This window comes from Penicillium pulvis (assembly GCF_028828015.1).
Source record: "Penicillium pulvis strain IBT 33274 chromosome Unknown scaffold_8_segment0_segment0, whole genome shotgun sequence".
Lineage (NCBI taxonomy): Eukaryota > Fungi > Ascomycota > Eurotiomycetes > Eurotiales > Aspergillaceae > Penicillium > Penicillium pulvis.
The window spans coordinates 3644854-3663896 of record NW_026643080.1 but is presented as its reverse complement, the minus strand read 5'-3'; the positions used below and the strand labels follow the sequence as shown (position 1 = coordinate 3663896).

General features: G+C 49.5%; 8 protein-coding genes across 8 annotated transcripts; 5 read left to right on the top strand and 3 right to left on the bottom strand.

The window, feature by feature from the left end:
* Positions 1–688: 688 nt before the first annotated feature.
* N7503_010796 (putative amino acid transporter) lies at positions 689–2544 on the top strand (the record flags this gene model as incomplete). The annotated part of the gene is made up of 2 exons (XM_057070342.1): positions 689–1152; positions 1206–2544. The coding sequence occupies 2 exons, from the start codon at positions 689–691 to the stop codon at positions 2542–2544; spliced, it is 1803 nt and encodes a 600-aa protein (XP_056916953.1).
* Positions 2545–3457: 913 nt separating this feature from the next.
* On the top strand, positions 3458–4540 carry N7503_010795 (uncharacterized protein; the record flags this gene model as incomplete). The annotated part of the gene is made up of 1 exon (XM_057070341.1): positions 3458–4540. One exon carries the CDS (start codon positions 3458–3460, stop codon positions 4538–4540), a length of 1083 nt encoding a protein of 360 aa, XP_056916952.1.
* Positions 4541–5329: 789 nt separating this feature from the next.
* On the bottom strand, positions 5330–6038 carry N7503_010794 (putative phosphoglycerate mutase family protein; the record flags this gene model as incomplete). Its single annotated transcript, XM_057070340.1, has 3 exons — positions 5330–5441; positions 5496–5730; positions 5792–6038. 3 exons carry the CDS (start codon positions 6036–6038, stop codon positions 5330–5332), a joined length of 594 nt encoding a protein of 197 aa, XP_056916951.1.
* A 1237-nt stretch (positions 6039–7275) lies between these two features.
* Positions 7276–7921, top strand: hel10 (putative high expression lethality protein Hel10; the record flags this gene model as incomplete). The annotated part of the gene is made up of 2 exons (XM_057070339.1): positions 7276–7565; positions 7624–7921. 2 exons carry the CDS (start codon positions 7276–7278, stop codon positions 7919–7921), a joined length of 588 nt encoding a protein of 195 aa, XP_056916950.1.
* A 543-nt stretch (positions 7922–8464) lies between these two features.
* N7503_010792 (mitochondrial 37S ribosomal protein uS2m) lies at positions 8465–9641 on the top strand (the record flags this gene model as incomplete). Its single annotated transcript, XM_057070338.1, has 3 exons — positions 8465–8495; positions 8562–8735; positions 8836–9641. The coding sequence occupies 3 exons, from the start codon at positions 8465–8467 to the stop codon at positions 9639–9641; spliced, it is 1011 nt and encodes a 336-aa protein (XP_056916949.1).
* Positions 9642–10121: 480 nt separating this feature from the next.
* On the bottom strand, positions 10122–12665 carry N7503_010791 (putative alpha-glucosidase; the record flags this gene model as incomplete). The annotated part of the gene is made up of 1 exon (XM_057070337.1): positions 10122–12665. The coding sequence occupies one exon, from the start codon at positions 12663–12665 to the stop codon at positions 10122–10124; it is 2544 nt and encodes an 847-aa protein (XP_056916948.1).
* Positions 12666–13372: 707 nt separating this feature from the next.
* N7503_010790 (uncharacterized protein) lies at positions 13373–15331 on the bottom strand (the record flags this gene model as incomplete). The annotated part of the gene is made up of 7 exons (XM_057070336.1): positions 13373–14075; positions 14126–14239; positions 14290–14361; positions 14424–14476; positions 14525–14587; positions 14641–14738; positions 14794–15331. 7 exons carry the CDS (start codon positions 15329–15331, stop codon positions 13373–13375), a joined length of 1641 nt encoding a protein of 546 aa, XP_056916947.1.
* A 1421-nt stretch (positions 15332–16752) lies between these two features.
* Positions 16753–18761, top strand: N7503_010789 (uncharacterized protein; the record flags this gene model as incomplete). The annotated part of the gene is made up of 9 exons (XM_057070335.1): positions 16753–16892; positions 16953–16968; positions 17035–17146; positions 17205–17535; positions 17783–17784; positions 17833–17932; positions 17982–18001; positions 18053–18176; positions 18230–18761. The coding sequence occupies 9 exons, from the start codon at positions 16753–16755 to the stop codon at positions 18759–18761; spliced, it is 1377 nt and encodes a 458-aa protein (XP_056916946.1).
* Positions 18762–19043: the final 282 nt, after the last annotated feature.

The following is a 19043-nucleotide window of genomic DNA, read 5'->3' as shown; positions in this document are numbered from 1 at the left end:
CGAGCGAGCCTCTGCATGACTTTGCATTGGTTCGACTTTACATGTCATCCAGGTCATGTTTTGCGTGATACTTAGCTTGGCAGTCTTACTGAAGATCATCCCCCTTTACTGTGCATATAATCTCCAATCGGGAGCTATAGCCATCCCTTTTGGACTAAGCGCAAAATTAATCCCACGCTGATTTCGCGCGCCCCGTAACGGACCCTGAATCTACAGTAGGGTCCGCGGCGTCTTCCGCGCACTCTGACTGGTCAAGACCAATATATGGCAGATGTAACGAGGGTCCACATTCTCCACGCCACCCACACACAACCAATGATTGTGACTGCTGCCGAGGCAGCCATGAATGCTTAAGCTCGCTTGGCTTCCTTGGAAGGTTCTTTCGTTCGGGCTCGTCCGCGCCATTTACCACAATGAGTGGATGACCCTCACAAAGATGAAATCACCAAACATGATTGGTTCCAGTTGGGGCCGTTTCCGGCTACCGGCAGCCCCTTCACGCCCTTTGTGTCGACTCGGCCTTTCAGGAAATCGAAATGCTATCGCCTTCTCCGATGCCTCGGGCGAGAGGGTCCACACGATCCGTATAAAATAACGGAGGGCCCGGTCGCATGCTTCTTTCCCCCACTGGGTATTTTTTGCTCTTGACTCATCTCTCTTTTCCCACCTATACCCTGCATTGGTGGCAATGTCTCAACTGGCAAACCTCGCCGTCGAGGGTGATCCTCGCCTTCACGAGAAAGAGCGTGAAATTATTGACAACCTCGCTGTCCAAAGTCCCGGTACTGGTATTCGCCCCCAGCATCGGAAGCTACATGATACTAGCGTCACCTTTGAGGAGTACTACCATTATGCGCAGCTCACTCGAGCTGAGGAAGAGGAATCGACAACACCTGAGACAGGTGTTCTGTCGATTATTTTCCCCTCTAAGAGCGACGGCGGAGTCCAGCAATCCACAGACGGTAACCAGAAGGATGCCGGCGCCTTAAATATTAGCGACCCGGCTACTCGCATGACCATCTCCGATCTGGAATGGACTAATGCGTCTCGCGCGCTTCGAACTGCGACCCGTGGTGCCATTTTCTACCTAATCACTACTGATATTTTGGGTCCATTTGGTCTGCCGTACGCGTTTGCGACCATGGGATGGGGGTAAGCTTCGAATTCAGCTTTTTGTTGATACAACCATCACTGACCTTTGATAGTCCCGGTATCGCTTTATATACTGTTTTTGCCTCTCTGGCCGGATACTCCGGATTTCTGCTTTGGGATACTTTCATGGGTCTTGACTCATACCAATTCCCTCTGCGGAGTTTCGGTGATCTGGGATTCCGACTATATGGCCCTTGGATGCGACACCTCTTCAACATTCTCCAGAGCATTCAGCTGCTGCTGAACGTCGGTCTGATTGTGATCTCCAACGGAGAAGCCCTTTCCCAAGCAGCCAAGTTCAAGCTATGCTATATCATCTGTTGTCTGATCTGGGCCCTGGTCGGTTTCTTCCTTGGCCAGATCCGCACCCTGCAGAAATTCGGATGGCTGGCTAATGTCGCTGTGTGGCTCAATCTGCTCTGCATGTTTGTCACCATGGGTGGTGCTGCTCACTCACCTCCTAACTACACCGCTTATACTCAATCCGCGGGCTACTCCGTTGGCGATGGCTCGTCCGTCATACCCGTCCATGGTGTTTTCCCTCCCGTGAAGACCACTGGTGGACTCCCCGACCCTGCCGACTTTGCTGCTTCGGTCACCGGTGCCATGCAGGCCGTCTTCGCCTATGGCGGTGCCATGGTGTTCCCCGAGTTCATGGCTGAGATGAAGCGCCCCAAAGATTTCTTGACTGGCATGTGGGCTGCCCAGGCTTTCATTTACTTCTGCTACATGCTCTACGGCCTATTCATGTACGGCTACCAGGGTCAGTACTCCATCAACCCCACCTACCTCGGCATCAGCAAGTATAGCATCCAGACCGCCGGTAACGTGTTCGCCATGCTGTCGGGTGTCATCGCTGCCGGTCTGTACGGAAACATTGGTGTGAAGGTCATCTACAATAACATTTTTGTCGAATTCTTCCGCTGCCCGCCTTTGACTGCCCGAGCTGGCAAGTTCATGTGGGTCGCCTTGATCCCAATTTACTGGGCCATCGCTTTCGTCCTCGCTGCCGGTATTCCCAGCTTCTCCGGGTTGACCTCCGTCGTCGCTGCTTTCTGTATTCTGCAGTTTACCTACACCTTCCCCCCAATGCTGGCGACCCTCTTCTGGATCCGGAAATATGCCTTGACGGACGGTGAAGGATTCGATCCTTCCACTGGTGCGACCGTGCGCCACGACCGGGGCTTTACGCGCTTTGCTCGTGGGTTCAAGAGCATGGGTACCAAGCGCATCATTTTTAGTTCTTTCAACCTTTTCTACTTCATGGGTGCATTAGCTCTTGCTGGTCTTGGTGCCTACTCTGCTATCACTGGTTTGATCTCTGCTTACAGCTCGGAGGTGACTACCTCGTTCACCTGCAAGAGTCCTCTGGACAGTTCAGCTGGGGCTTGATTGACTTGTTTTAAATTATTTTGTACAGTCAGTGATGTATAGTAACAAAGGTAGACGATTATGTTTATATGACGACTTGATCTCCTGATTGTTTATCTCCAAGGCCACCATCACCTGAAACCTTTCAACATGCCTTAGTGAGTTGCAACGCTCAAGCTGCCAAAGCTAGCTCCGAAATTTTGAACGCGTGCATCGACCAGCCAATCGAGTAGTTAACACAAGCGAGTTTACGACCTCTCCCGTATTGGAAGACAATTCATGCCCGACGGCACAATCCGACCCTAGCAGGACTCAGGATCCCAACGCTTTTAATTTCAACATGTCTCGTAACTTCAACCCACGATAACAAAGCCCGTCAAGCGAGTGATCGACATAAATAATGAACAACGCATTCAGTCAAAAATCAAGGTCCGGATGTACGGAGGTTTCTGTCTCCGAAAGAGAATGCACCACGCCAAAGCTGTGCCCCCTTTCCAGTGGAGCCTGCTGAAGCCAAGCCCACCTCATCAATAATAGCGATAGGCGTCGGGCGCTCCAAGCACCGATATGCCGACTTTCTCTTCTCTATTTACCTAGAACAGAAGCTTTGGATGCAGATCCTCAATGGGACCCGCCCAGATCCCGAATGACACGCATTTCTACCCCGCTACTTCGCGTTTGAAGGCCGTCTTAAGTCCGAGAGACCCAATCGTAGCGAAGAATTGGAAGAAAAGGGGTGTGCCCATGCTTCGAAGTGATTGTCCGAGGGTTGCAGAATAGGTCAATTTAGCCCAGATGTTGATTTCATTTAGCCCCAATGTAAGCATATAATCACGCCATCCGCCCCTAAAATGTAGCCATCTCCGCACACTCTCATTGCTCGCAAAATTAAGCTTATTTACTACAAGACCTATCAAAAGCACTTCAATTTAAAATGGCCGGTCCTGAACCCCATACCACTACCGTTCCCGCCGCCACGCCCCGCAGGCTCCTGCTCGTCAGCATCCCCCGAACAGCCTCAAACCTCCTCGCGAAAATCCTCAATATCTCCAACCAGCCCAACCTCGTCACCAACCAAAAAGCTGGTTACTTTTTTTTCCCAGCATACATCGAAGCCGCCGCCTCGAATTACAAAAAAAAATCCATTGATCACTGGACCGACGATGAAAAAACCCACGTAAAGCACTCCTTCCAGGAGTGTTTTAACACATTGGAGGAATTCTCCACACAAGCCGAAAACAATCACCAAATGATGTTCACAAAGGAGCACGCATACTTTTTCTACAGCCCCGCCGCACTCCTGAAGTCCTACACAGGCATCCACGATGAAGAATTCTTCAAGTCTTTCCGCTTAGACATGCCGGAGAAGTACGGACCCACCCAGACATCGTCCCAGTTCAACGAGACCATTCTTTCAGATGAGTATCTGCGTTCGTGGCAGATGGCCTTCATCATCAGACATCCCGCACTAGCCTGGCCATCCATGTACAGAGCCATGCTCAAAGTGGGCGAAATAGGCATGCTGGACGAAGATGGGGTGAAGGGTGCTTCATTTACGAATATGGATATGCGTTGGACGCGCCTTCTGTATGATTGGTGTATGGAGCAGCCTGATGCACCGGTTCAGCCACCTATTATCGATGCGCATGATCTGATTCATAACCCTGAGGTTGTGTTGAAGTTCTGTGAGCGGACTGGCTTGGATAAGAGTGTTGTGCAGTTTGAGTGGAAGGATAAGAATGACGCTAAGAAGTCGGCTAAGTGGGATAATGGTGATCCGAATGCTAGTGCTGAGGAGGTTCAGAAGAATTTGAGTGCTGCTAGTGTTATGCTTGCTACATTGGAGAATTCTTCGGGTATTGTTAAGGATAAGGCGCCGGAGGTTATTGATATTGATGCTGAGGCAGTTAAGTGGAGGAAGGAGTTTGGGGAGGAGACCGGGGCCCTTGTGGAGGAGTATGTGAGGAAGTCGATGCCTGATTATGAGTATTTGAAGGCGAGACGGATTACTGTCTGATTCTGAGATTTTGATTGGAGTGTGTTGACGGTTTTGTTTATTTAATTGTATATAGATCTGCATTGAATTGTCTACAGTATATGATATCTGAGAATCAAGATAACCTTTGAGAAAGACCGTTGGTCGCCTAAAATGCATGGACGTAGCTATGGTCCATTCAAGTTGAGCTCACGTAATTCAACGTCCTTCACTACCCGTCAGCAAAGTGCAACGGTTCCATGTCCCTCTTTCTGCTTGTAACATCTCCCCAGTGCCACCACCCACCATTGCTGACACTGTCTTTCTATCTTCACACATCGGATTACCTCGGTAATGGATATTTCATGTGGATTGTTTGTCCCCATTTTTCGAACGAATGAAAACAAAATGACGTAACTGACAAGGATCGGTTCTTGTAGGGATGAAAACAAAGACCTCAAGTCCCAAGTCTAGCCCCTGGGAACAGGGCTGAAATTTGCCACTGCAACCGAAATCAAGTTGCGGTTGATTAACGAGATCGTCGTGTGAACCGAAACAGCAGGTGTTGCGACCCCGCACAACCCTGTCAATGTTGCCTAGACCCGCGGGGGCCGAAAGTCGTGGAATAGCACAGCCACACGAAACGGAACTAAGCTGAATATTTCCGCGACCGTACTGTATACCCGAAATAGATTTTGCTATTGAACTAATTACACAGCCCTTCTTTTCTATTCAACCTTAATCTCACTTCAATCGAAATTCATACTCGCGATTCGTGTGATGCGATGAACCCAGGTCCAGCTTTACTTTCCTGTCTACGATGACAGTCTATCAATATTGAACGATCAACCCCTCTATATCCACGTCCAGCCCTGGACAATTCTCGCTCTTCAGCTCAGTGACTCGGTCATATGGATATGGAATTGTCCAAATCAGGTCATAGCTAACCGAATAACATCAGTACATGCACCTTGAAACCACAAGAAAATCGACTTACCTGTTTTTCGGACACTTAATATGCTCCTTTACTCCCAGCAACTCCGCAATTGTCGACATACTCTTATGTCGCCAAACGAGAAGAACGTTACCGGGCCCATCATAAGACCGAGACACATCAGCAACGCATTGCAGCTCGAGGTCACCCATGCGCTTGCCGCACTGCACATCCACTTCTAGACCGAGGTCGTTTGCAAGAGGCAGGGCAGCCTTCAAAGCGCGACCATGCTCGCCATCTGACCCGAAAGGACAATCAATTAGCGCCACTTTTGACAGGACCAGTCCTGCTCTACTCACTCTCCTCCATAGCCGGCGCCATGATATATGAAATATTGTATTTGGAGTCGACACCAAAGACATCACGTAAACATTGGGCGCGCATGACCCCCTCGAAGGTGAGCTCATGATCGTTCGGATCGCCGGACTTTTCGCCGTGTCGGATGAGATATATTGTCGGGTGATGGGTGTCGCTTGCTACAGCTGCTACTCCTGCTGTGAGAGATAAGAGGCAGGAGGATAACTGAAGAGCTGAACGCCAAAGCATCTTGAATATGAGAAAATCGATTATATCGCAATGGGATGTTTGGCTGCTAATATGAAGAGACATAAAAGTGTCGGTCGCGCGACCGAACCAGGATTCCCCTTGCTTGAGCCTTGATTTTGAGTGATCGGCCTAGCCGGGATGATAAGGCGTAGATCGACAGCGAAGTAGGGAACATGCAGTAAGATGCATCAGAAAGGTCCGTAACCGGAAATGATGGCCGAGGGGGTTCATTCCTACATCGTGAATCATTATGGCTTTATGGGATTGAACTATGGTTGTTATGTGTAAATTTATGAGTCAATATGAGGTAGGCGTTCCAAATGCTTGAATCAGCCTCCAGGGCTTCAGGCTTACAAGGATGAAGTTATAAGCCTTTTGCTTATTTACAGGAGTTCGTATCAGATAGTGGAGGGAAAAAGCAAATATCATAGTTACCCCTCATTTAATCGCAGACCAATCGAACGAGCACGACTATATTCTTTAGGTTTTCAGACTCGGGAATAGTTGGGTCATCTTCTGCAGTCATCAGACCGAAGTGTATGATCTTTGTAGTCGGGAGTTCAAAAAAGGAAAGAGTTAAGTTATGCATGGTCCCGTCTGATGTGGGGTATTTTAGTTATGCTCGGGATACACGGTTACGTAGATTGTGGGCACCTTGAAAATGCGCAAAGCCTCAATACCCGTACCAAACATGTCATCGGTAGATCCGGTCATGGAAAGGAGAAAGGTTTAACCGTGAACTCCGTAACACAGCCAAGCAGAGTAGTGGCTTAGCGCGTTAGGCAGCCGGAATTTGCGCGGATGTGAGGGAAAATGACGCGAGCCCGATCGTCTTGGCGCTTCGTAACGATCGAACTTTGGAACATTTTGGAAGATCTGAGCCGGGCTTCCGAAGGGACTGATTTCCCTCTATTTTTGGAAGGCCACGTACAGCGTATTTCGGTATTCAGGGAACTCAGCCCTGTGGGCTGCATAGCCACGAGGTGCATTATGCATGCGAAGATGGCGACATGTGGCGGTGCCTGGCTGTGTAAGTGACAAACCACTGCGCCTCCGAGTGCTTTCTCGGCGTTGGGTGATTTTGCGCGGCCATGTGGGGTCCTTTTGGCCCCGTCAGCCCTGTGGTCACTTGTTATAAAAAGGCCACCCTCTGCCCCTCATTCCCTACTTATCATCCACACACTTTCCATCCTTCCAAACTCTCAACTTCCCCACACCTTCACATCACATCTTCATCATGTCCGGTTACTACAACAACGACCAGTACAACCAGGGCTACGGCCAGCAGCAGGGTGGTTACCCTCAGCAGCAGGGTTACGGTCAGCAGGGCTACTCTCAGCAGGGTGGCTCCAACGATTACTACAACCAGCAGCCCCGGCACCAGGAGCAGCAGGGTTACGGCCAGCAGGGCTACTCCCAGCAGGGTGGTTCCAACGACTACTACAGCCAGCAGGGCCAGCAGTCCCAGCAGCACTACGGTGGCGAGCAGCAGCAGCACCAGTACGGCGAGGACGCCTCCCGACAGGGGTATGTTTCACCCCCACCTCCCTTAAATTACTTCGACATGAAACTAACTTGATTCCAGTTACTACAATGAGCAGCAGTCTGCTCCCGGTCAGGCCCAGGATGGCGAGCGTGGTCTCGCTGGTGCCCTTGCCGGTGGTGCCGCTGGTGGTTTCGCCGGCCACAAGGCCAACCACGGCTTCCTCGGAACGATCGGTGGAGCCATCATGGGCAGCATTGCCGAGGACGCTATCAAGAAGCACCGCAAGCACGATGAGAGCCCCCAGGGTCCCGGTGGCCCCTACGGTGGTCCCCCCGGCCCTCCTTCCCACAACAACAGCGGCATGATGGACCAGCTCGGTGGCTTCTTCAAGCGCTAAACGGGGAATGTTCTATCGTCTTGATACCCCTGGCCGACCGTGGTCCTTTTCATTTTTGCTTTTATCTTTTCCATTAGTTTGCCTATCGTGATGACCATTAAACACTCATGAATTTCCTTTTGTCTGCTACCTTGGCGAGAACGGGCTGGCATGAGTGCTTTTGCCAAATCGCTTTTATTTTATGTTTCTTATGGCTTAATTCATAGCCTTTACGTGTACCATCTTCGCATCCATACAAGAATCCAAGAGAATCAGAATAGCATTTTTCAGATCTGAACAAATGATCGACGTATTACATCAAGTTAATGTAGGGAACTTTGCCACTGCGCGGGGGAACGCCGATCGAGAGATCAGTCCAGCCCGTGTCTGAATCGGGATAAGCGTAAGAAGCCTTAATGCCTTAATGCCTCGATTGGCCGAGACTGGTGCCTCAGGTGTTAAGTTAAAGTTTCTGCCTTAGGCCACAGAAAGTCCGACAAAAGTTGCGCGGAGAACTCAAGTCTTGAACACGCATTTGCTCCGATTCAGATGTCTATACCCAACATGATTGTACGACAACTTGGTGTGCGGCAAAGTAAGCGATTCCCAATCATTCCGAATAACCCATTGAGATTTTCTCAACTGACGATTATTCCTCCAGGCCGCCAATTGTTGGCTTTGAGTCGCCGCGCTCCGGTCTACAGCCGTTCACTCTCCTCCGATGCACCGGTCGACACAGCAGTTCAGACCCCATCTTCAACCCCTATTCCCAGAGCTGTTAAGGCCACACGCCCACCCAGCCAGCGCGAGGCATGGCAGGGGTCACTAAAGTCAAGTGAGCAACTCCGATTCCCCTAACAGTACCCAAACATGAACTATTATGCTTGCATTAAAAAAAGTTTCCATCCAACTAACCTTCTCTTTCACCTCTCCAGAAGCGAAATTCAACTCCCTTGGATCCTCCGTCAAGGAAGAACACACACCCGACGTCCTCCAGAACCCCATCTCCCCATCAGAAGTTACCCTCGAGCTCCTCCTCGCGGCGGGTACACACATGGGCCACAGCACCTCCCGCTGGAACCCCCAGAACAGTCGTTACATCTTCGGTATCCGTGAGGGCATCCACATCATCTCCCTCGACGCAACAGCCGCGTACCTCCGCCGTGCCGCCAAGGTCGTTGAAGAAGTCGCCGCCCGCGGAGGCATCATCCTCTTCGTCGGAACCCGCAAGGGCCAGAAGCCGGCCGTTGTCCGCGCTGCCGATCTCGCGCGCGGATACCACATCTTCGAGCGCTGGATCCCCGGCTCCCTGACAAACGGACAGCAGATTCTCGGCCACTGCGAGACAAAGGTTGTGAATGCGGTGGACGAGACCCTCCCCGAGTTCAAGGTGGATCTTGCGGATAGACCTTCCGTGAAGCCCGATTTGGTCGTTTGCTTCAACCCGCTGGAGAATGTTGTGCTGCTGCACGAGTGTGGTTTGAATAATGTGCCTACTATCGGCATTGTGGATACGGATGCTGATCCTACTCGTCTGACATATCCTATCCCTGCGAACGATGATAGCTTGCAGGCTGTTTCGCTTATTGCAGGTGTTTTGGGTCGTGCGGGTGAGGCTGGTCAAAAGAGGAGGCTTGGGTTGGCTGAGAAGGGAGAGTTGACTTACAAGCCTATTACTTCGAGGGAGTTGAAGTTGGATCCCTTCACTGGTGAGCTTCTGGGTGCTGAGAACCAGAAGTAAGGTGGAACTTTGTCTTTCTTGCTGTCTTTGCATGACTTGATAGGCTTTAGTTTCATATTCGTCTGGCATTGCATTCGAGCGTCGGACTTTGTACTGTATAGATGATTCCTTGTTTGTTGGTGTTATAACATCTTCGTGTATTAACAAGTCTTTTTTCATAAATGCATCTGGATTTTACTTAATATCTTCCCGAGGTCCAACATAATGGTATGCTAGATCCACGAGGGACCAGAGTATGTAATACTGGCTTCATATCTTAATCTAGCTTATAGTCCACAGAAACTATCTAACAAATATCAGAAATATCGAAAGTCAAAATTCAGAACCATTTTTGGAATGTCCATTAGAAAACCATTCATCTATGTTCAAATATGAAAATCTATGTTCATGTCAGGTAACCCCGTGGACCGTCACGTGTTGACCAATATATGTAGTCCAATCTACCCAATGCAAGACATCATTTCTCATAAAATCCCCACCTCAAGCCTTAATAGTGTACACCAACCGACCGCGGGAATCAGCACCCTTAGCCACGATCTCCTGTCCAGAAGAAGAGACAACAGCACGCTGATCTCCATAGTGAAGGACAACATCAACCTCCTTCCAAGCAGGCACAAACCCACTACTCTCATCACGCTGGAAGTGCACAAGCACCTTCTCAACAGTAGAGCTATAGCTGAGCGTGTAATTCGAGATCTTAGGCTCCTGCGCAATACCATCATCCTCGAACCAGGTGTTCTCAAACACAGTTCCATGTGAAGAGCCCTTAGGCGGGAAGACCTCAACACCACGGTAATCATCCAACACCTTAACACCCATCGAAGCAGGGGTATCATCGCCGGGAACACGGGTGTGCACGTTCTTGCCAACAGGGATAGCACCTCCGATCTTCGCGATGAGAGGGATACTCTCGCGCCACTCGGCAGGAATCTCAACCCACTGGCCGGAGGGGAAGTAGGTGTACGGCGCATTCATGTTGACATAGCCGTAGTCGAATTCCGGCCCGGATTTGCGAGGCAGATACATCTTTGCGACGTTGACGCCTGGCTCGTAGACACCGCCAACGAGCATGGAGTCTCCAAACCAGAATTGGGTGTCACCGGCCTTGAGGGCCTTTGTCCAGACCTCGGGATCAGACTCGTAGCCCCAACCGACCCAGCGCTGGGGTGGTGTAGCAGTCTGATGACTTGACAGACCGAGCGAGTAAATGTATGGCAAGATCTCATAGCGACGCTTAATAGCATCACGGACCAAAGGTGTAATCTCAGGATACATGTAAGGCTCAATAACCTCACCAACAGAGTTGTTATCAGGCGACGTCTTGAAGCAGTTGATCGTGAAGCGGATGGAGTTACATCCGAGCTGAATCCAGCGAAGAAGAAGTTCGGGCGAGGGCTGGGGACCTTCGAAACCGCCGATATCGTGGCCTTCGTATTGCATCAAGGACATGCCTGCGTTCAGAGAGAGAGCGTTTGATCCCTTCATACTCTCCCAGCTTGTGACGTTGTCGCCAGACCAGGTACTTGAGCAGTAGCGCATTGTTCCAGCAGTGGCACTGCGGGTGAGGACGAATGGTCTGTATTTTGGTTCCAAGTCGAGAAGGGCATCGTGAGAGGATTTGCCCATCAATTCAGTGTGGAGGGCACGACCCCACTGGCCGACGTTGTTGGGGACCGCCTTCTTTATTTCACCGTTGACCATGGACTCATCAAGGGCTAGAGTCCAGTCGTCGGTTGGAAGGGTGTATTCGTTGTTGTCGTTCCACATGCCGTCGATGCCGACCTTCTTCAGCTTCTGGACTCCTTCAAACCACCATTTGAAGGCGGCTTCGGATGTGAAATCAATGTGGCAGCCTTCTCCACCGGTGGCACCTCCGGCACTCCACAGCTGCATGTATCCAGGATCCTTAGCGTCGTCTTGGAAGAAACCGCGGGAATCGATGAGGTGCTTGAAATCGGGGTGGGACTCGAGCAGGAAGGGCTTGATGTTGCTGATCAGACGAATGCCGTGCTCGTGCATCTTCTTGATCCAAGCCTCTGGGTCGGGGAAGCGGTGGTAGTTCCAGGTGAAGACGGTTCGGACCTTAGGCTCGTGCTCTGAGATGGAGTATCCGGAGCTCATTTGGTGACCTGAGCAAGGAATTTCGTGCTTCTCCAAAGTCTCGGCGAAATCAATCAGCGCATCGGAGGCACGAGGCTCATCCAGCATTGTGTACTTGTATCCACCCGAGACGTATCCGTAGGCCCAACGGGGAACGAGCAATGGCATTCCCACGAGCTCGGCGTAAGATCGGACGACCTCCTGAAGGTTCTTTCCGACAATCATGTACTGCTCCAAACCACCGTAGTCCTGGCGGTAGATCTTGAAGTGACCCCAGAGACCGTCAATCTCGGCACCAACGGACCAGGATCCACGGCCATGGGTTGTCGAGAAGAGAGCAACACAGCCTTCCGGAGTGGCCTTGATCAACAGCGGAATGTGCTTGTATAGAGGATCGGAGTTGTAGGCGTCGTATCCGAAGCAGTCGGTGGCGGAGAGCTGGAAGTTACGGCCGCTAAGATCCATAGGCGCAGCCTTCTCTCCCAGACCAACATGCAGCGCCTCGCGGTCATGGACCGAGTAGTGCGCAACACCCTCTCCATCAGCGACGTATGAGCGCAAAGGGAGATCGCGGTGAAGAAGCTTATCCGACCCAGTCCATCCCAATGAAACAACAGGAGTCGACTCCCACTCAACAGTAGCTGTGACACCACCCACTTCGATAGACTTGGAGGTTTCGGAGGACTTGGCGGAAACGTTCACGTTCTTGAGATCGGTCTCGGGCTTGATGACGCTGGGATAGGGAGGAACAACATGCTCCGGCGAGGTGAAGGTAACCCGGAAAAGGTTCTTGCGGATAGCTTCGAACGAGAAATCAAAAGCATTCTTGCTCTTGGAGCTACTGCGGATAAGCACCGAGGCGTCTTGCTGGGTGCTCGAGGGCACTTGTGAATAGCCACGCGGGCAGCTTTCTTTCTGAGGCATTGTGATTGAAATGTGGACTCAATCGCAGATGATAGCTCGGAGCACCCTGGCAGACAGCTGTATTTGTAGCATTCTGCTTGAATTGCTTGCCCCGCGTTGCAATGAAACCATCATGCATGGCGTGGGGCAGTATACATCGGAGATCGGGGATCATCTCCGAATTGACTCTTGTTGGACAAGATCGGCTATTGACCCACCACCCCGGATGTCGAGATGCCGGAGATGCGAGCAAACGCCGATTTGATGGTAACTATGTGGGTCTACTTGCCTGCAGCTAGGAAAAAGTATTAAGAATTCTTTTTACGAAACGCCGAAGCTGCTAGCCGGGAACCTCACCATGGACTTGACACGTATGTAGTATGTGTACGGGAAGCGGTAGTTCCGTAAGAAACTGTTTTCTTTAGGTTTAAAGAAGGTCAATAGCTACTCCGAATTCAGCAGATGCATAGGGCCCGATTAAGCATCCAGGAGACTCCCTAGGAACCCATTAGGTCTAACTACAGGTGAAAACGGGCAATTTTTATTTCAAGGTGTTCAATAGCAATATAGATTTATCACTTAGCAGTTTTTAAGAATCGAAATACCAAAGTTGACATCTTATACGTGTAAACACAGAGCTCTGAAGTCTCTGAAATGCATTCAAAATACTACAATAAATAATCATTCCCAATTCGTCAGCAACACTACCTTAGTGCCAGTAACTGCGTCTAATAGACATAAACGAAGTCCTCGTTCTGCAAGTCCGTCAGATCCTTGAAGGCATTATCATCAGCCACCTGTTGGACCGGCATGCCATCTTTGTCTGTTGGTACAGCCCCAACTGCGAACATGGAGTGATCAATAATCTTAGCATCTTTTCCAAGAGCAACACGCTTCTTCTCGTGCTTCTTATTGAGAAAAGACAGGTAAGCCATGTTCAGCATAATGAGGAGCCACAAGACACAGAAAAGTGAGAGGTTAGAAAGCAGTCCACGGTGGTACAGCGGTGCCTCGTCAGTGGTGTACAGGTTGGGTCCGATGATGTTACCAACACACTGTCCCACGAGAAGAATACCCGTGGTGACCTTCTTCTTTGTCTCTCCGGCAGTGTTGGCGGCCGACCAAGAGTAGATCAACGGCGTGATACTTGGGTAGACAGAGATGATGTAGTAGCCCACGAGAAGAGGGCCCTTGTGAGCATCGTCATGAGGGATCTTCAACAGCATAATACAGCCTGCAATTGGGGGAAGACACAATAGTGCAAGGACGGGACCTTTTTTCCTCCATGTTGTAGCCAACCAAGCACCTCCCATTGTAGCGATAAGCTGAACTGCACCGAACGGAACGTTGAGAAGGATCGTGTTGAGACTGTTGAAACCAAAGGATTCTATAATCAAAGGACCGAATGTGGTGATTCCACCACTCGGGATTCTGCACAAGTTAGAAAAAGACAGCAATAAGACAGGGGTGGTTCTACATACGAGATAGAAACCATCAGAGAAAACCAAAACCATGACTTGAGGTCCAGGCATGACTCCTTGACATGCTCCCATTTCCATTCGTGGCTTTCAATACCTTGTTGGTTCATTCGCAATCTATATGTGTTAGCTGGGAGAAGACCCAGAAAGTTCTCGGAAGCAGGTACCTTTCAACAGCCACTAATTTATCATCTTCGGACAAGAACTTAGCTTTAAGGGGCGAGTCGGGCATAAAAAAGCTATGAAAGGAAGCATTAGTATATTATTATTTGGTGATGAGGCGAGGAGGAAGCCAACTTACAACACAACGGACGAAAATGCAACAGTGATCAAGCCAAAAAAGAGAAAAATGACCTGCAAGAATTAGAGCTTGTAGAACAATAGAGTAGGTGATTGACTCACCTGGTAAGGAGCAAAGACTGAAGAATTGATGTGTCCCAGCCCATATGTGATCAAACTTCCAACCTGAACGGTGAGCTTTTAGCTGTGGCTCGATACAAGTATCCAGAAGACCTTACCATGTTGACCACGCCATTCATCGCATACCACGAGCCCAATCTCACAGGCTGTTCGCGCCGTCTATACCACATCTGTGTCACTGCAATAAAGGCCGGGGCTGTTGAATGTTAGAAGCAGGAACCCCGTTGATCTGACAAAATGAAACGACTTACCGAGTCCAGCCTCAAAGATACCAAGGAACAGCCGACATACCATCAAGGTAGCGAAAGTGTTGGCAGCAGCCATGCAAGACAATGCAATACCCCAGCAAAGCGTCGAGGCCGCCAGAAACTTTCCCATCGGAACCTTGACCAGGAGATAAGAAACCAGGGGCTGGAAGACCAGCTGGGCCACATAGACAACTGCACCCAACCAGGAGTACTGATGTCCATGAAGATGAGCATTCTCCTGGAGTCCAAAGACCGATGCATAAGAGAGAGTTGACTTGTCAAGCTGTTGTAGGAAGTAGATGACTAGCATAATAGGAAGGAGACGAAGATCGATCTTCCGAAGGACATGTTTGTTGTTCTCAGGAGTCAAGATGGTCGAATATCCTACTTCTTCGATCAACTGCAGAGCCTTGTCCTGCTGGGCTTTGTTCACCTGCGGCTCATCCTGAACAGTGTGAGGAGTTTGCTCCTCATGTTCGATGGACTCGACAAACTCCTCCTGCTGGTTCTTGGGCTGTGAAGATTCTCCTACCTTGGACATCGCAGACCAAGAGTTGAAGGATAGAAGTAGAGATGAGAAGTGACAGCCCTGAAAGGCAGAAAGAAAAGATAATAGTAAATGGGCAAGTGAAGATAACAGTAAGATAGCCAAAGAGCCAAAGTAGACAAAGACCAGAAAGTCGGGGGAGATAGGGTATATGCAAACCCCGTGGGGAAACGAAGTTTATGATCTCTCGGGTCTAGCACCGTGCAACCTCAAGTCTGAACAGGGCCAAGCCAATGATTTTTTCGGGACATCCTTGTCAACCTTCTCATGCAGCCGCTGATGCCACTTTCCTCCTCAAGGTCATCCGATACGGAACAAATCGCTTGATTTCTTGAAATGACGGACAAGTTCCGGGTCAAGTGGACCAATGACCCCGACTTTTTGATCAAGCCGCGATGCGTGTTGAAAGGATGAGCAGACGTAATTACTAGATTGGGGATAGTTATCGGCGTTCGGGTGAAAAACCGACAACAAAATGAGAATTGGGTTTGACAACGTAAATCCCGTGATCAACGGTTGTGTGATCTGGGGTTCCGGGGAAAAGTGGGGAACCACGAGTCTCCTCCGTTCAACGGAGGAATACCCGAACCCCGCGTTTTTCATCTCGAATTTTGTGTCCAATTTTCCTTAGGGACTGGCACAGAAAGGGCCCATATTGTCCGGCGATGCAGGACGACGATTCCTTGCATGTTTTGCCCGTGCCAATCGGCAAAAAGCGTATCCCTGTATGTGCCACCGGACCTCGGCTTTGTTCCCCCGGAAGAGTTCTGACGCTCCATGCCCCATTGCATAGAAAGCGTGTAGTGCCTGTCGACAGTCTAAGGTTCGTCCACTATTGGAGCTAATGCGACTGAGGAGCTCACTAATTCTATTCTAGGTTAGGTGCGATGGAGATCGGCCGTGTGGGAGGTATGCAACACCGCTGCCAGGCCGTGCATAAACAATCTCTAAGCATGATGCCTACAGATGTCAAAAGATAGATAAGCAATGCGTCTTCTTTGAGATACCCAAAGACCCTGTCTCGGAGTATGGTGGACGGATATCATGATCCCTACCCGAAACAAATTGGCTGACATATCTGCAGACGGCTTGAGGGCGTCGAGTCTGAGGTCCAATATTTGCGAAGGCAACTTGATGAGATGCAAGCGTTGATCAACCAGAATCATGCAGATCCAAGCCCAAGATTTCAAGGACAAGATTTTCACTCACCACAACAACTACATGTCCAAGCAGACCAACCACGCCGTGGAAGTGCCTGCACTTCGTCATGTTCCCAATTCGCTCACCCTCACCAACCAGAGGACCCTGGAGCTCTAACAGTTCATCCAGGCTCAGCTGACTATATGAATAGCTCACAGTCTTACCAAAGATCTATTCCAGATGTCTCTCCAATTAGAGTCACGGCGGTAGCGCCAATGTATACGCCGTCGAATGGAGACAATTTTCAATCTAAGAAGCGAAAACGCTCCTGTTTTGAGATTCGAGAGGAGTCAATTGCAGATTTCATTGATAAAGGCCTTATTACACCGGATTGTGCAGTATCATGCTTTAATACGTGTGTTTAATCCACTCACTTTCTTCCACACCTGACGTTTCACTTACGTTACCGCTTTAGGTTCTTCCAAGGATGTGTAAGTACTAACATGAAGGCTTAACGGTATAAAGAGTATAGAAAGTAATTTCTTGAACTCGAACAGGACAGATATATCCCAATTTTCGACCCAGACTACGATACCTTCGATTCCGTCCGAGCTCGAAGCAGTATTCTATTGAATGCCATCTGCACCATTGGCTGCATGGTTGAAACGAGTACAGAGCCCTAGAATCCGAAATTTTGACATGCATGACAACTAATGCCTGTTTGTAGGAACCGGTGGTCCAACGTCGGATATGCTTCACGCGGAACTCAAAAAATGGATCAATGTGATCATCCAAAATAAAGGACTGAACTGCCTCGAGTCAGTCCAAGCAATGCTAATTGTGGCGTGCTACTCCGCAGATCGACTACTCATTCTATCTTTTGCTACTCGAATGGCACTTGACTTGGAGCTTCATGACGCATTTGAGGAGCTGACTGAGCGGCTGGCGTATAAGAATGACGAGGACGCAGCAGGAATCTTGGATCATGACTTTGATCGGGAAAGGGATTTGATGCGCAAGTCGAGGACTTGGTTTGGGCTTTTGGTTTTAGAGCATATGTGAGTAAGCCCTGACAATAGCTTGACGGCAGTGCTAAATTTCCTCTGGGTAGATTCCGTGTTGATGGAGGAAAGCCGCCTGGGATAAGGTTGCTTGGGAATTCGAGGCGAAGTCGAATTCTTCTTAGCCATCCTTCAACTACAGTTCTGGATTTAAGATTGTTTTCTCAAGTTGAGGTGTGTTGGAACAAAAATCGGATGTGCTTGGCATTTGCTAACAGTTTCTGCACTAGCTAAATATTTTAAGAGGTACGAAAAGATCTCGTGCTGTGGACAAGGCCACTAATTGCTTCCCAGCCACTATTAATGATAATCTGGGTCCAGGAACAAAGCTCGATGGTCCTGGGATCGCCGATTTCGTTCACGAAATGAAAGTGGATTTGGACATATGGTTTGAGTATGTTACATGCTAAAACTATGAGCGAACCCAAGCTGACTATTACCAGCGATTGGATAAGGATTATTGGTGAGCCTCAAGTAAATAAAGTTATCCATAATCTTTCTGACGCCATGACAGAGAACTCAATTGCCGCAAACGAAGAAAAGCCGTACCTTCTAGCAGCTCTTCGAGTACAGAAATGCTGGGCGGAGATGATGCTAAATTGCAAAGCCCTTCGGGCCATGGGCGTCGAGAACGTGGCGTATGTGATGACCTTCCTACCTACAATGAAAGTCAAACTGATTATCAATGAAGAACTATGTCGCCAACCGAACGCAAAATCCTCCTCACAGCAAAAGCAAGCGCTCGACGACATCTCCGCCTAATGGTAGTTGAGCCTGACTTCTACCTCGCCAAACTGAAATACGCCATGGATTTCGTCTGGGCAAAATGTGCATTCGCTTTCCTCCTACTCCTGAAACTCTCTCGACTCCTACCCGAGCGTGACGAAGAGCATGAAGAGCTTTTAGAACACGGAACCCGACTCGTTCATGAGCTGAGCAAAGCAGGCTCAAATACTAACCAATCTGGAGCCGGGAATATCTATCTCCAAATTCTCAAAGTTAGTATTGAGAAATATGGTCGTGCTTTACGAGAATCACAACAGCCAAGTACTGGTGGTACAGCAGCAACGTCACCATTTTGGGAACTTTTTGATGCACAGGCGGATCTTCAATGGTTTGTACCGGAGCAATTCGTCTCGGAGTGGGACTTTCCCGGATTGAATCTGTTCTATTTTCCTACCGCGTGGCAGGATTTCTTCGGGGATTTCTCGCTTGCTATGTAGTTCTTACCTAACTCCTCAGTCTATGTAGCATAAAAACGGCCCTCAGACCTGTATAATAAATCATGTGGCTCTTTTTGCTGATTTTGATTCCTAGAGAGAAGATTTCCAAATACCTAAAAGAGAATGGATTGTTAGGCATTCGGAAGCCTCCCATCCACGCCTATTCAGTGTACAACTTGGCCTGAAATTGTGTACTGCACCCAACACCATTAGATCCATGCACAGTGTTCCACTCGTACGTCTGCGCCGGGGGGAAGGGGGTGTTGTTCGCCGTAGCAAACT